General features: G+C 49.2%; 3 protein-coding genes across 3 annotated transcripts in view; 1 reads left to right on the top strand and 2 right to left on the bottom strand.

Moving 5' to 3' along the window:
• LOC136531219 (UDP-glucose 4-epimerase 1-like) overlaps positions 1 to 3,260 on the top strand; it is a 31,701-nt gene extending 28,441 nt beyond the window's left edge. The window contains exons 3-10 of the mRNA XM_066523904.1: positions 73 to 122; positions 952 to 1,087; positions 1,757 to 1,858; positions 1,958 to 2,185; positions 2,295 to 2,379; positions 2,501 to 2,583; positions 2,666 to 2,757; positions 2,872 to 3,260. Coding sequence (XP_066380001.1) covers positions 73 to 122; positions 952 to 1,087; positions 1,757 to 1,858; positions 1,958 to 2,185; positions 2,295 to 2,379; positions 2,501 to 2,583; positions 2,666 to 2,757; positions 2,872 to 2,968 — 873 coding nt within the window. The 3' untranslated portion in view covers positions 2,969 to 3,260. The remainder of the gene's footprint in view (positions 1 to 72; positions 123 to 951; positions 1,088 to 1,756; positions 1,859 to 1,957; positions 2,186 to 2,294; positions 2,380 to 2,500; positions 2,584 to 2,665; positions 2,758 to 2,871) is intronic.
• Positions 3,254 to 4,573, bottom strand: LOC136537161 (exportin-2-like). Its single transcript, XM_066529218.1, has one exon. The coding sequence runs from the start codon at positions 4,571 to 4,573 to the stop codon at positions 3,254 to 3,256; it is 1,320 nt and encodes a 439-aa protein (XP_066385315.1).
• Positions 4,574 to 11,392: 6,819 nt separating this feature from the next.
• Positions 11,393 to 12,152, bottom strand: LOC136537160 (protein CLMP1-like). The gene is made up of 2 exons (XM_066529217.1): positions 12,147 to 12,152; positions 11,393 to 12,046 (listed from the first exon to the last, which is right to left on the bottom strand). The coding sequence occupies exons 1-2, from the start codon at positions 12,150 to 12,152 to the stop codon at positions 11,393 to 11,395; spliced, it is 660 nt and encodes a 219-aa protein (XP_066385314.1).
• Positions 12,153 to 13,364: the final 1,212 nt, after the last annotated feature.

Here is a 13,364-nt window from a genome sequence, read left to right as displayed (position 1 = left end):
AAACTGTCTGTTCCTGCATTACGCAAGCAACTTAAACTGGCCTTCTAATTAATACTGCTTCTGCCTCTGCAGGTTGACCTTCGCGACAGGCACGCTTTGGAGGAAATCTTCTCGTCCCACAGGTAACCAACAACGCCATTCCTTTCCCTTTCCGAATCCCAAATGGTCGAACCAATCGCATGTCAGGGACCCAGTTCAATCTACCTTCACTTTATAGTACCTTGTTTGTTATACATTTTATGGGTGGCCTCTCGAATGTTCCAGCAGCATACTACACAACGACAGCTGCTAAATAAAGTACCCTCCAAACTAAACTAGTACTTAGCAGCTATGATGAGTCCAGTCGTGGTTGCCAACAATTACCACTAATGATGTGCAGTAGTACGCCTCTACTTTATTTATTCGTAGCAGATAACAATGTACCATATACCACCTCTGCTGTTTGTAGTATTATATACTATCACCATGACATGCATAACCTGTACTTTGTCGGAGCCTGCCAATCAAACTAACTGTCGATGTACCTGCCTGCCGTATCACCATGACATGCATAACCTATACTTTGTTGAAGAGGTGTCAAATGATTGGATTCAGTTCAATTGACTTGAATTGATTCCTGGCAAGCTGTTTCCGGAATCTGCCGCTCTTCTTTATTCAGTTTAATTGACTTGAATTATTGCCGAAATTGGCATGATGTTAGTTTTAATTTACTAATTCGGTTTTAATCACCGAATCTGCCGCTTTGCTTGCATTTCTAGAAAGCAAGCTGTCTCTAGTGCTTGTGCTGCATGTATATCTTGATTACCACAGCTCACCTTAGCTAAGCTGTCTGCCTATCTGTGATGTTCACTTTCTCGGCGCCGCCAGGGCGCTTGTTGTTGGTCACTAAAATATTTGACAGTTTCCCTTTGCTCCTGACTAACACACGACCACTCCGAACTGTGGCTGCAGGTTTGAGGCTGTCATTCACTTTGCTGGGCTCAAAGCTGTTGGCGAGAGCGTGCACAAGCCCCTGCTTTACTATGACAACAACCTCATCGGCACCATCACTCTTCTCGAGGTGATGGCTGCAAATGGCTGCAAGAAGGTAACAGACATACATGCCTCTTTTTTCATACGAAGCCATCTTCTCTGGCCCTGCGTGTTTGGGCACTCATGTTTGCTTGCTTTACAACTTGTTTCTGTTGGCGTCGCCTACTTTGCATTGCGCATCTGCATGCCCCCAGCTGGGGCTCACAGGATACCGGTGTCCTAGTTTGCTTCTGGACCAGGTGCCACTGTCCCTTTTTCGTTGTCTGCCAGCCAACTTGTAAATTTGTGTCACGGAGGTGCCATGCATGCTGTCCGTGACAAAATCTTCAATGCGATGGTTCCAGATTCTGCTGCTTGTGTCTCGGCCATCCATCCGTCTAGAGTTTTCTGTTCAGTAGTCCCAGCTTGCTGTGGTGATCGCTTGAGCTTATTCAGAACTACTTTTTCAGCCGCCATAGAACATTGTTTTTCTCTCACAACATTTCAGCATAAGCCAAATTTCAGCATCAGCGAACAAGGCGATTTATTCTGGTACGGTACGGGCTAGGAACTGAAAAATGACCATCCTCGGCCATCCATGCATTCTTGTTTAATATAGTACCTCAGCACTCATTTCAGCTTAGAATCCATTATCTCGCATTAATACAGCAGGAGCCCGAGTAACGTATGCATCACCATCAGTGTGTCTGGAAAGCTAACTGAACATGTTTCCTGGTCATTACAGCTGGTGTTTTCATCATCTGCAACTGTCTATGGGTGGCCCAAGGAAGTGCCATGCACCGAAGAATTCCCGCTTTGCGCCACCAATCCCTATGGGCGGACCAAGGTTCCTTTTTTTTCTTATAAAAGTTTCTTGGTCCAATACTGCCTTTTGTTCAATGATCATCTATAAATTACATAAAATGTATGATATACCGTGCTGCAGCTTGTGATCGAAGACATCTGCCGCGATGTTCACCGTTCGGACCCTGATTGGAAGATCATACTGCTCAGGTACTTCAATCCTGTTGGTGCTCATCCAAGCGGATACATCGGTGAAGATCCCTGCGGTGTCCCAAACAACCTGATGCCCTATGTTCAGCAAGTCGCTGTTGGGAGGTTACCTCACCTCACAGTATACGGAACAGACTACAACACAAAGGATGGAACTGGGGTACGTACTCTATTGCTTGTGCTGCTCTGTTATTGTCTAATGGTAGATAGTCCAGTCCAGAAACTCAGGTCGTTACTGATCTATATGTTACTTCTAAAAAAACTGCTAGGTGCGTGATTACATCCATGTTGTTGACCTGGCTGATGGCCATATAGCAGCCCTGAGGAAGCTCTATGAAGACTCCGACAAAATAGGTCGGTTGCCTATTGTTGATTCTAAACTTCATGGACAACTCAGCTGTCGTATATTCAAGCAATCAGCTGAAGCTGGCTAATGATGCGATGCTCATCTATTGTTTGGTTGTAATGCATGTAGGGTGTGAAGTATACAACCTGGGGACAGGGAAGGGGACATCGGTGTTGGAAATGGTGGCTGCATTCGAGAAGGTTTCTGCGAAGGTAAAATTAACTTCACTTACTTTAACCATCATGCACGCATATATCTTTGCCAACTGATTCTGACTGGCTGAATTCTGTACAGAAAATCCCTCTGGTGTTTGCCGGGCGAAGACCTGGAGACGCAGAGATCGTCTATGCCGCAACTGTCAAGGCAGAGAAAGAGCTCAAATGGAAGTAAGTATGCTGTTAGCTATGGCTTGTATGCTGCTGGTGCAGTTTGACGGATTCCGCGTGGCGTTCTCCCGATCCAATCCTTATTTATAACGAAAACAATATGAAAACTTGCAGGGCAAAGTACGGGATCGAGGAGATGTGCAGAGATCTGTGGAATTGGGCAAGCAAGAACCCATACGGCTATGCTGGATCAAGCGACAACGACAAATGATTCACCCATGCATCCATCTTGCAGTAGTAGCAAGCAGCAAACTGAGCAGCAGCAGCCTATACTACCATAATTAATAACTCATCATATGTAATAGTCATCTAATTAGGGGATGCTGCGATGGGCCTCGTTTCTTCAATGTATAGAGGGAGGAGTAGGGGGTTCCATCTCATCTATCCATCTTGTTATTCTTTTTTTTTTATCATTCCTGAACGATTATTAGGCCAGCCTGATATTACTCCATGGTTGGTTGCTAGAAAAGGAATAAACTCCAGGCATACCTAATTATTATAGATATACAAGGTATATTGCAGCATCCTTCTCCTTCCAGTTGTTTGCCCGATTAGCAGCATATGCAGCCAACATCTGCTGGATCTGTGCTGACACAAGTGCAGCCACCTGCTCCCGGTAGTTCGCTGCAAGGCCTCGCAGCAGCCGGCACGCTGCCCGTCTGAGCGTATCTGCATCGCTACCCTCAGAGTCACGCCTAACATATTCCACCCAATTGCCCTCAAACAACTCCTCATCCTCATCCCGCAGGCGCAAATTAGGCACAACAACACTATCACATATCTGCTTCATTGCCTCAGGACTCCCAAATAAGGCATGGTGCACACTCTCGGCAACTGTAGTCAAGAACCTTATTGCAGTAACGGCAAGCTGTGCACGGGATGGAGAAGCGGTCTGCGCCATGAGGAGCCCCCACACAGCTTCAACAAACTCCTTCAGGTACCCCCTAAACTCCTCCTCGTACTTCTCCATATAAAGCTGCAGGTTATCACAGACAGCAGCACGGAGCGCATCGGGGGCACCATCTGCCTCGACAGGCGGTGAGTAGGATGTGGTGAGGAAAGCTCGGAACTCTGTCATCCACTGGCCCATGTTATCCTCGAAGAACTCAGGCAGGTCGATGGAGTTAAGCGAGTAGAAGATCTCGCAGCAGAGGCGAAGGCACTCAAACACGGGGCGGAGCTCGAGCGGGTTGGCCGTGGTGGCTGCGGCCTGAAGGCGGCGGGAGGCGAAGAGGAAGACCTCGAGGAGTGGGGCGGCAAAGATGTCAAGGCAGTACTTGAGGTCGAGGCGGAGGGCATTATTGTCGAATGCGTTGCGGAAGCGGGAGAAGAGCGACACGACGGCGGCGAGGAGAGAGTTAGTAGCGGCGATGTCCCCCGCGTTGACGGCAGTGCCGAAGGAGGACACGATGGACGGGAGGAGCGACTCCCACCTGGCGGGGAAATCGGAGGCCGCGGCGGCGGCGAGGGCCTCGGAGAGCTGCGCCTGGATGAGGGGCGGGGCGGTGAGGAGGAGCTGGAGGAGGTGCGTCTTGATGATGGCGCAGTCGGAGGCGGGGAGGTGGTCGGCGGCGTCGGCGTCGGGTTTGGGCCACCGGCTGCGGAGCAGGTTCTTGAACTGGACGGAGGCGGCGAGGCGGGCCTGGAGGTCGTGGCGCGGAGAGGCCGCGAGGGCGAGGATCGCCAGCGCGAAGCCCGGGGAAGAGGCGGCGGAGTCGATGCTCTTCTCGGCGGCGCGGCGCGCGGCGGCGTCGGGTGAGAGCGACTGCGCCAACCAGCCCGCGAGGGTGTCGAGCGTCTCCGGCGCCACCTCCATTTAGCGCCGCCGCGGGCCGGCGATCTGGGTGGGAGAGGGAGATCGGGGTGGGTGCGGAGTAGGGTAGCGAGGTAGGGTTTTTGAAATCCTCCTTGCCCTTTGCGTTGCGGCTTGCAGAGGAAGGGGAAGGCCGGCGGAAGCGAGGCAGACAGACACAGAAAAATGGGGGCGACGTGTGAAGGAAAGGGAAAGAGCTTTTTACCCGTGTGCCATTATAAAAGATCGAAATTATTTGTGTACCATTAAAATTTTTAAAAGTTCTCCATTATCCTTGCACGAAATTCCTTTTCCCTGCGTGCCACTTCCGTCTAATTTGCCGTTAACAACAGCTAATGGCCAACCGAAAAGACGATTTTGCCCTTAACGATAGAATGCATCAAAATTTTGATTTTTCTCCTGGTGCCACTGTAACCCTATGTGTTGAAAAAAAAACTTCACTTTTTCATTTTAGCTCCGGCAACATCTCAGCGGCTGAGAAGCGCTCCGGCTGTCGGTCCCCTTGCTCGGCATGCCGCGTGAGCGAGAGAGATTACCTGTTAGAGTCAAAGCTGGTTTTCTTGGTTCCGTGAAGCTCAAGGTTTGGAGTAGTACTTTCTTTGTTTTAGTACATATAGTCATATACTGAACTAGCAGGCAACCCCGCGCTTTGCGCGGGCAACAGTGGGAAAAAAAAGGTTGGTACTGGGCCGTGAAAAAAAAGGCTGGTACTGTTCCTTAACGGGCGAGTACTGTCCATGAAAACCCGGTACTGTTCATGAAACCCCGGTACTGTACATCACACGTTTACTGTGCCCGGAACAGTGTTTCGTGAGAGAGGTCGGAGATTTCAGATGGCACACGGGGCGAGTACTGTTCATGAAACCCCGGTTACTGTTCATGAAACCCGGTACCGTACACCGCACGTTTACTGTGTCGGAACAGTGTTTCGTGAGAGAGGTCGGAGATTTCAGATTGCACGCCTTTTACACTATTGTATAGATACACCGTGACTGTCTTGTAATTTATGATACTAGACTGTTACTTGATCGGTTGATGAGACCTACTCGTGCTGTGGTGCGCTCTGGTTCTGCATGATCGCTCAGCTCAGAGCTACTGTAAAACAAGACTCGTGTACTCTAAAGTGAGCCTAACTCCATCCTTGGAATAGAAACGAACATCTGAAATCCTATGATATTGCTCTGCTGTGCACCCTAATTCGCAAATGTTTCTCCACTAAGTGGCAGTTTCATCTCATCATTCCCGTGTGTTGGAAACAGTGTAATAGATAAGTTTCATCTCAAATAAAACTCATTTCATTTGAGATTTATTTGAGTTCATCTTTCCTTAAAAAAAACTCATTTTATCTCATGGAACTTTTATCATATATCTCTCTTCATCGATACTATGTCACGTCATCTTATTTAATGCTCATGAAACTCTCGTAAACCTATATTAAGACTTGCCTTATTAGTGGGCTTTGGATTTCGGTCCTAAAACAGTAGCATATTCTTCGTTTGCATTTCAGACCCTACTTTTTTTTTGTTCCATTGTACTATTAGACTCTTCTTCACCAATTGAAAATGTCATTGTTCCAAACACGAGATATGCCTCTGCGTGAGGCTTTTCCCAATGTCATGCTTTTACCTGGAGCCCCAAGTGTCATATAGGATCGGATTAAAAAAAGATGCTCTATACTTGTCATAGTGGCTGACAGAAGCCACATATGCTTAGGAAGAGATAATGTGATCCATATTAAAAAAGAAGAGGGAGAGGAAATAAAGGTGATGCATGATGAAAGAAAAAAGTTTTTTTTGCAAACCATAAGTAGTTATAGTTTGCATTGTGTTAATAGTAGTTTTAACATTTTCCTAGTCTATGTGGATCACTTTGTATACCAGCACTAAGAGTATTAGCCTGCATTGACTTACTGCAGGGGATGATGGGCCATGGCCTATGGAGTACTGTAGAGAGATGCTGAGTGCTGGCAGCTCTGGCCCATCAACTTTGGAGCAAGCACATGCACGCTCTCTTGCTATCATCTCGGAATGGCATGCTCAGCTATTAGAGTGTGTTGTTGCAGACATGAGTGAAGTGTTATTTTTTTCTTCAAATTCCGTATAAAAAAACAAATGCACATGTTTTTATTGTCCAAATTCCGTAGCATCTATGGCATGGGTCCATTGAACTTGAACCAGGAAGCTCGTTACATTTGGGCCGAGATAAGGTCCACTGCTGCTAGACCATGAGCGGTGCTGGGCCTCGCGGAGCACGGCTCACGTCACGGGCGCAGGCAGCGGACGCGTGCAAGTGGGCCCCGCCTCCGCAGTCCGTCACCTCCTCCTCCATCCTCCCAAGTCCCCAGACCCCAACCCCGCATAAAACCTCGCCGTCTCCGACCAGATTACTCGCTCACTCGTTAGTTTAAGGGCGCGTTTAGTTCCGAAAATTTTTGGCTTTTGGCTACCGTAGTATTTTCGTTTGTATTTAATAAAAATTGTTCAATTATGAATTATTTAGGCTTAAAAGATTCGTCTCGTCAATTACAGACAAACTGTGTAATTAGTTATTTTTTTACCTATATTTAATATTCTATGCATATGACGCAAGATTTGATGTGACAGATAATCGAAATTTTTGGTTTTTGGGTAACAGGGCAGGCCACCGCGTGTGGACAGCGGCGGCGGCGGTGGCGCATGCGAGACGAGACCTCTGAGGACACTCCCTCCAAACCTGCCGTTCGTGCCGCTTCTTCCCACTCGCGGCGGCCCGTGACCACACCACTGAAACCCACAGCCCTGGGCACAAAGTCGGCGGCGATGAGGAAGGGCGCCGCGGTTGGCGCCGGGCCGGCTCCCGAGCGGCGGCCGTCCTCGGATCCGCGCCGCTCCGCGTCGGATTGCGGGCGGCGGGGGCTGGGGTTGGGGACCGTGGGGGCGGGGTCCGCGGCGGGTTCTGGTCGCGGGCATGGTCGGGCGACGCGGGATCTGAGCCGCCATTGATGGGTTTTCTTTCGAGCATTTGGTCGCGGATGTTTTGTTTTGGTATGCTCTCTGCCTCCTCCTGCTCGTCCTTCTCCTCCTCGGCTCCTCGCCAGTCGCCTCTCCTCGTGCTCGCCGTCGTCGTGCCAAAAGGCAGAACGACTTATAATCTGGAACTGGAGCGAGTATTCTTGAGTCTTTTCCTTGTGTGCCATTATAAAAGCTCGAAATTCCATATGAGCGACTAAAAAAGTTTGCACATCCCCTGGACCCAAACCCTAGATCGGCTGTGCACGGACCATTCTCCGTTTCGGCCGTCGCTTCACACCGCCGTCACTACGGTGCCGCCTCGCCGCCGTTCCATTCCCTGGCGGGGCTGGGAACCGTGCGGTGGTGCCTGACGCGGCTTACGAGTCGGGTTTGGTCTGCTGGGGCTGCCCTCATTCGCTACTCCTGATGGATGGATAGATGGATGGATGGACCGTGCATAGAAACAGCGGCGGGGCCGCAGTGGTGATCTCCTTCACCTGCTGTTGCCTGTGCTGTGCTGTGCTCTGGATGTCCCCGTTCATGCCTGCCTTTTCATCTCCAGTTCACCTCGCGTGCGCTCTCTCTCTCTCTCTCTCTAGCGACATTCGCAGTGGGCCAGTGGTGAATCTGAATTAAAATGTGGTAAAAGGTGACATCTTGATCCGATTCCATGCGGAATCCGATCCATTTCCATCCCTACTGACGAGCACCCGCCAGGTGTGCCAACCCCTTCTCTTCCCTTCCTGCTGTGTGAAGCTGAGCACCCAAACCCTAACTTAAGCTACTCACTCCGTTCTGAATTTAGAGGCGCACTAGTTGTACAAAAGCTTTCGGGATTTACAGGCGCCCAAGCCAAACTTTGTCACTCACGCCTCCCGTATTCCTGTCTGTGCGCGGGTCTGTTTGCTTTGAAGACTGGGAATCATGCCTTGCCCAGGCACCTCACCCAGGCCGTCGATTTCCAACGTGGATCTGATCTAATTACAAGTGTATACATGTATTATGCCTACTAAGAGCATCTCGAAGAGTTTCCAAAACCCACTCCCAATCTTGATTTTTTGGATAAATCGATCCAATTGCATGGAAATATACGATCGCGTATCGATCGGCCAATCATGGTGGCATACTGTCATTTGGATAGGCAGTGTGAATGGGATCAGGATATGTGATGATGAGGTATAAAGAGGTGGTTTTCTGGCTTGGGTGTAAGCACCCTGTGGCCATTGCAAGTGAAATTTACTTTGGGTGATGGTGCTAGACATGGAAATGGGCCTGAACCTGTGAATCGAGTGCTGATGAAGGGCGATGATGCCTACCTTTTCTGATTGCATGCCGTTGAGCAATCAAAGCTGCCGTGAGTATCTAATTAGAGCTGACCCTCTCCCCTCTTGAAGCACATTTAGTCATCCCTTTTTGTTTGTGGTTCTGCCTAGGAAGGTCATTTGGATATGTGACAACCAGCGCAGTGGCACTTACATTAGGATGGTAAATTGTGCAGCAAGAGAAGGTAGGGCTTGGTTTTTATGATTGAGCAAAGGTGATGCTGAGCCCTCTTTTTTTTTTCTCTTTCCGCCCTTTGCAACTATTCTCCGTTTCCGTTTCAAAGTTTTCCAATCAAGAAAATTTGCTTACATGCTGATGTCAGAACTTGGCATTAGGGGCATGTTGAGCAGCCAGCAGCAGCAGCCCTTCCCCAACTCCTGATGGATGGATGGATGGATAGATGGATGGATAGACCATGCATAGAAACAGCGGCGGCGGTGCAAGTGGTGATCTCCTTGCCTTGCTGTTGCCTGTGCTGTGCTCTGGATGTTCCCGTTCATCTGTGCCTTTTCTTCTCCAGTTCACCCCAGCGTGCTCTCTCTCTCTCTCTGTCTGTCTGTGTGTGTGTGTGCGCTCAGTGTTTGTCTGTCTGTCTGTCTCTACTCCGGTCTTCATTGGACCCTTCGCCAGGTCTTAACCGGGCAATTTGCCGGCGACGAGCATCCAGGTCTCTCTCTCTCTCTAACTTAAGCTATTTGTATTCGGATCTGATCTAATTACAAGTCTATACATGTATTATTATGCCTGCTAAGAGCATCTCCTAGAGTTCCCAAAACCCACTCCCAGTCTTGATTTGTGGCAAGATTGAAAAAAACTGCTCTCCAGCAACTCCATATCTCAACTCTCAATCTTTACGCACTTGGGTAAATCGATCCAATCGCACGGAAATATACGCGTGCGTATCGATCGGCCAATCTTGGTGGCATTTGGAGAGGCAGTGTGAATGGGATCAGGATATGTGATGAGGAGATATAAAGAGGTGGTTTTCTGTCTTGGGTGTAAGCACCCAGTGGCCATTGCAAGTGACCATGCTAGACATGGAAATGGGCCTGAAGCTGTGAATCGAGTGCTGATGAAGGGCGATGATGCCTGTCTTTTCTGATTGCATGCCATTGAGCAATCGAAGCTGCTGCGAGTATCTAATTAGAGCTGACTCTCTCCCCTCTTGAAGCACATTTAATCATCCCTTTTTGTTTGTGGTTCTGCCTAGGAAGGTCATTTGGATATGTGTGACAACTGACAACCAGCGCAGTGCCACTTACATTAGGATGGTAATTTGTGCAGCAAGAGAAGGTAGGGCTTGGTTTCTATGATTGAGCAAAGGTGATGCTGAGCCCTGTTTTTTTTTTCTCTTTCCGTCTTTGCAACTATTCTCCACTTCAAAGTTTTCCAATGAAGAAAATTTGCTTACATGCTGATGTAAGAACTTGGCATTAGGAGCATGTTGATGTTGAAATTGAAGTTGTCTTACCACGTGGCAGCAGCCAGCAGCAGCATCAAAAAAGAATAATGATTTCCTTGTTCTAAGATTTAATCTGGTTGTCTATTAGAGTGTTGTGCGGTGCCCTGCTATGGGCCCCTTTGGGATGCGTTTTTTCCCCTGAATCCTTTGTTTTTTCATGTGAATTTGAACTGATTCATTTCTGGGTCCCTTTGGAACATCGGAATTTGATAGGGGAATACAGGAATATCGCAGAAATCAGTTCTTTTTCATAGGAGAAATGTAGGATTCAGCAAAAAAGTCCTGCATTCCAAAACAGGCCTGAAATTACTGTTAGATTCCTGTGAAATTCCTACATTCCGAAGAGGCCCTAATGCAAGCAATCTAGGATTACTGGTCCCTGTTGGACCTGTACTTCCTGGTGCCATCCTTCCTGCTCCATCATGTTGCCTTTTATGAAGCTGAGCAGATGGGGATGCTTGGGAACCATGGAGTGGGTTTGCTGTGGCTTCTGGTTGGGGTTTGATTAGGCGATCTGGGATCTGGCCTGCGATCGATGGTTTTTTTATTGTTTGATTTGTAATTTTATATCCTCCTTTGCCCCCCTACCCCGACCTCGCTCTCCCTTGTGTGTATGCACACATGTGCGAATTTTCCACTGTTCGTTTAAATGGATGTTTAGCCTGTTTACATACAGTTTAAATGCTACACGGTAGTACGCCGTGTCCGTTTAATCGACAGTTTATCCCATTTAGACGGCAGTTTTGTCTGTTTAAGTGGCTGTTTAGCCCGAATAATGGCTAAATGACAAGTGACCGACTGTTTACCATTTAGATCCACGGTGGAGCTGCTCCATGGTGAATCTGAGATCTAGGCCCTGTTTGGCATAGCTCCAACTCTGGGTGGAGCTGCTCCACTCCAGAACTCCAGGTGGAGCCAGCTCTAGGTGGAGTTGGAGCTGTCTGATTGAGGTGTTTGGCTGAGAGGGTGTCCCCAGCTCCAGAAAAGAGGAGTTTGAAGGTGAATTGTCATTCTTGCCCCCAACTCATGGTCCCACCTGTCATCCTCTTATTCTCCTCTTTTCTTCCTCGGGGACAACAAAGTAGCAGGATGGGGTGGTGGTGGTTGTTTCTTAGGGAATGGGCGAGCGGGGAGGGAATGGCCAAGTCCAGCGACAACTGCGGAGGCACCAAGGGCAGCGGGGGAGGGCCGGCTGGTGGGCTCGGTTGCCGAGGAAGCGGAGGCAGCCGAGGACTCGTTGACACGAGCGCGTAGTCGGTAGGAGAGGTCGATGGCGTCGCGGTGGTTAGGGTCGAGCGCGAGGAGCGCCAGCGCGTCGGCGAGGGCGAGCTTGTGGCGGCCGAGCGCCTCGAGCGCGCGGGCGCGGCGGAGGAGAGCGCGCGGGAAGCGTGGCTCGGCCTGGAGCGCGAGGGAGCACTCCTGGGCGACGGCCTCGTGGTCCACGGGGCGGAGCTGGAGGAGGCAGGTCGCGCGGTTGCTGTGGAAGACGGCGCAGTCAGGGTGGCCGCGCGGGGCGAGGCGGAGCGCCAGCTCGTACTGGCGCAGCGCCCCGGCGTAGTCGCGCGACTGGAACAGGCGGTTGCCCTCCTCCTTGAGCTCGTGCGCGCACGGCGGGCACGGCGGCCGGATCTGGGCGGGCAGTCGGACGGGGAGGGAGTCACGGCGCGGGGGCTCGGAAAAATAGAATCGAACCGTTTTTTTCTGTAATCAGTGGCATTGGTGGGTAATTACCCATCAACTCCACGAGGAGGTTCAAAAGAGAGGGTTCTGGAGCAGCAAATGAGGTGCTCCAAAACTCCACCCCCATTTGCACTATAGCTCCATGGAGTTGGCAGCTCTATGGAGTTTTGGAGCTGGGGTGTTTGGCTGAATTTTTTGTTGGAGTTGCTGGAGTTCTGGAGTGGAGCCATGCCAAACAGGGCCCTAGATTCACTTTTTCAGTGGTGGAGCTCTGCCAAAAAGGCCACTAGGAATGGGTTCTAGTCTGGTGCTGATGTGGTGATGACAGCTGCACTGTTGTCTGTTGGTACTGGTCCATCCACCTAGCCAACAGCCACCTGGGACCTCCACTTCTCTAGGGCCTCCCTTTCTGTGTCATGGCACATTGGCATGGAGACTCTTGAGCTTCCGGCAGTGGGTCAATGGCAGCAGCAAGGGGTGGGAACAGAGTTGGGGGTTCATTTAGGCTATGGTTGGTGGATTGGGCTGGGAGCGTGGTGGTTTGGATAACATATGGGGAAATCTGCATTCCAAACAGGCCCGAAACTATATCCTCTTGTTTCCTCTCCCACCATTCTTTCTGCAAACATGTGGGACATGTTCCACTTTTTTCTGGTGTTATATACAAAATATTTTTATGGTTTATATCATGATGCCTTATGAGTTATGACTTCCTTTTTTGTTTTGTACTATTGAGTGGCTATGATGATTGAACTTTCCATTAGAGAACTTCTGCACTCTAGCATCTTCTGAGCTGGTCCCTGGGATCTTCAATTCTGTTTGTTCCAGGGGTTGTTCTTCACTTGCCTTCCTGCTGGATTTGAACCTGGGGCCTGGGTCATTGTTAGTAGTGTTGAAAACGGACGGAAAAAATCCCGTTCCGACCCGTTCCGTTTTCTACTTTGTTCTGTCCATTTCCGTATTTGTGGGATCCCGTTTTCGTATTTACGGAAATGGGAGAGGGTTTTTTCCGTCTGTTTCTGTGGGATCCTGTTTTCATGCGGATTTGACCCGTATTTATTCCGTTTTTATCCCGTTTTCAATCTATGTGAGATATGTCTAGAATTTGATATGTTCATAAACCTACTAATCGCCAATTATGCATGTTAACACATGGCGTGCTAGTGAATTTTGGACCGGTAACTTCGTACGTGTATATTATTTTGTCACTTCGTTCAGGTATACTCAAGAATATTTGATCATGTTATTCTAACTTAATTTTCTGGCTCTCCATCCGTATTTGTCCGTTTCCGTATTTCTGTATATCCTCATCCGTTTTTAATTCCGTTTTTTCCCGATT

The sequence above is a fragment of the Miscanthus floridulus genome, chromosome 2 (genome assembly GCF_019320115.1).
Source record: "Miscanthus floridulus cultivar M001 chromosome 2, ASM1932011v1, whole genome shotgun sequence".
NCBI lineage: Eukaryota > Viridiplantae > Streptophyta > Magnoliopsida > Poales > Poaceae > Miscanthus > Miscanthus floridulus.
Note: the sequence above shows the minus strand (reverse complement) of the source record. Positions and strands in the feature narration are given on the sequence as shown.

Excerpts from the sequence above, each read along its gene's own strand:
- LOC136537161 (XM_066529218.1), bottom strand. The coding sequence starts at position 4,573 with ATGGAGGTGGCGCCGGAGACGCTCGACACCCTCGCGGGCTGGTTGGCG.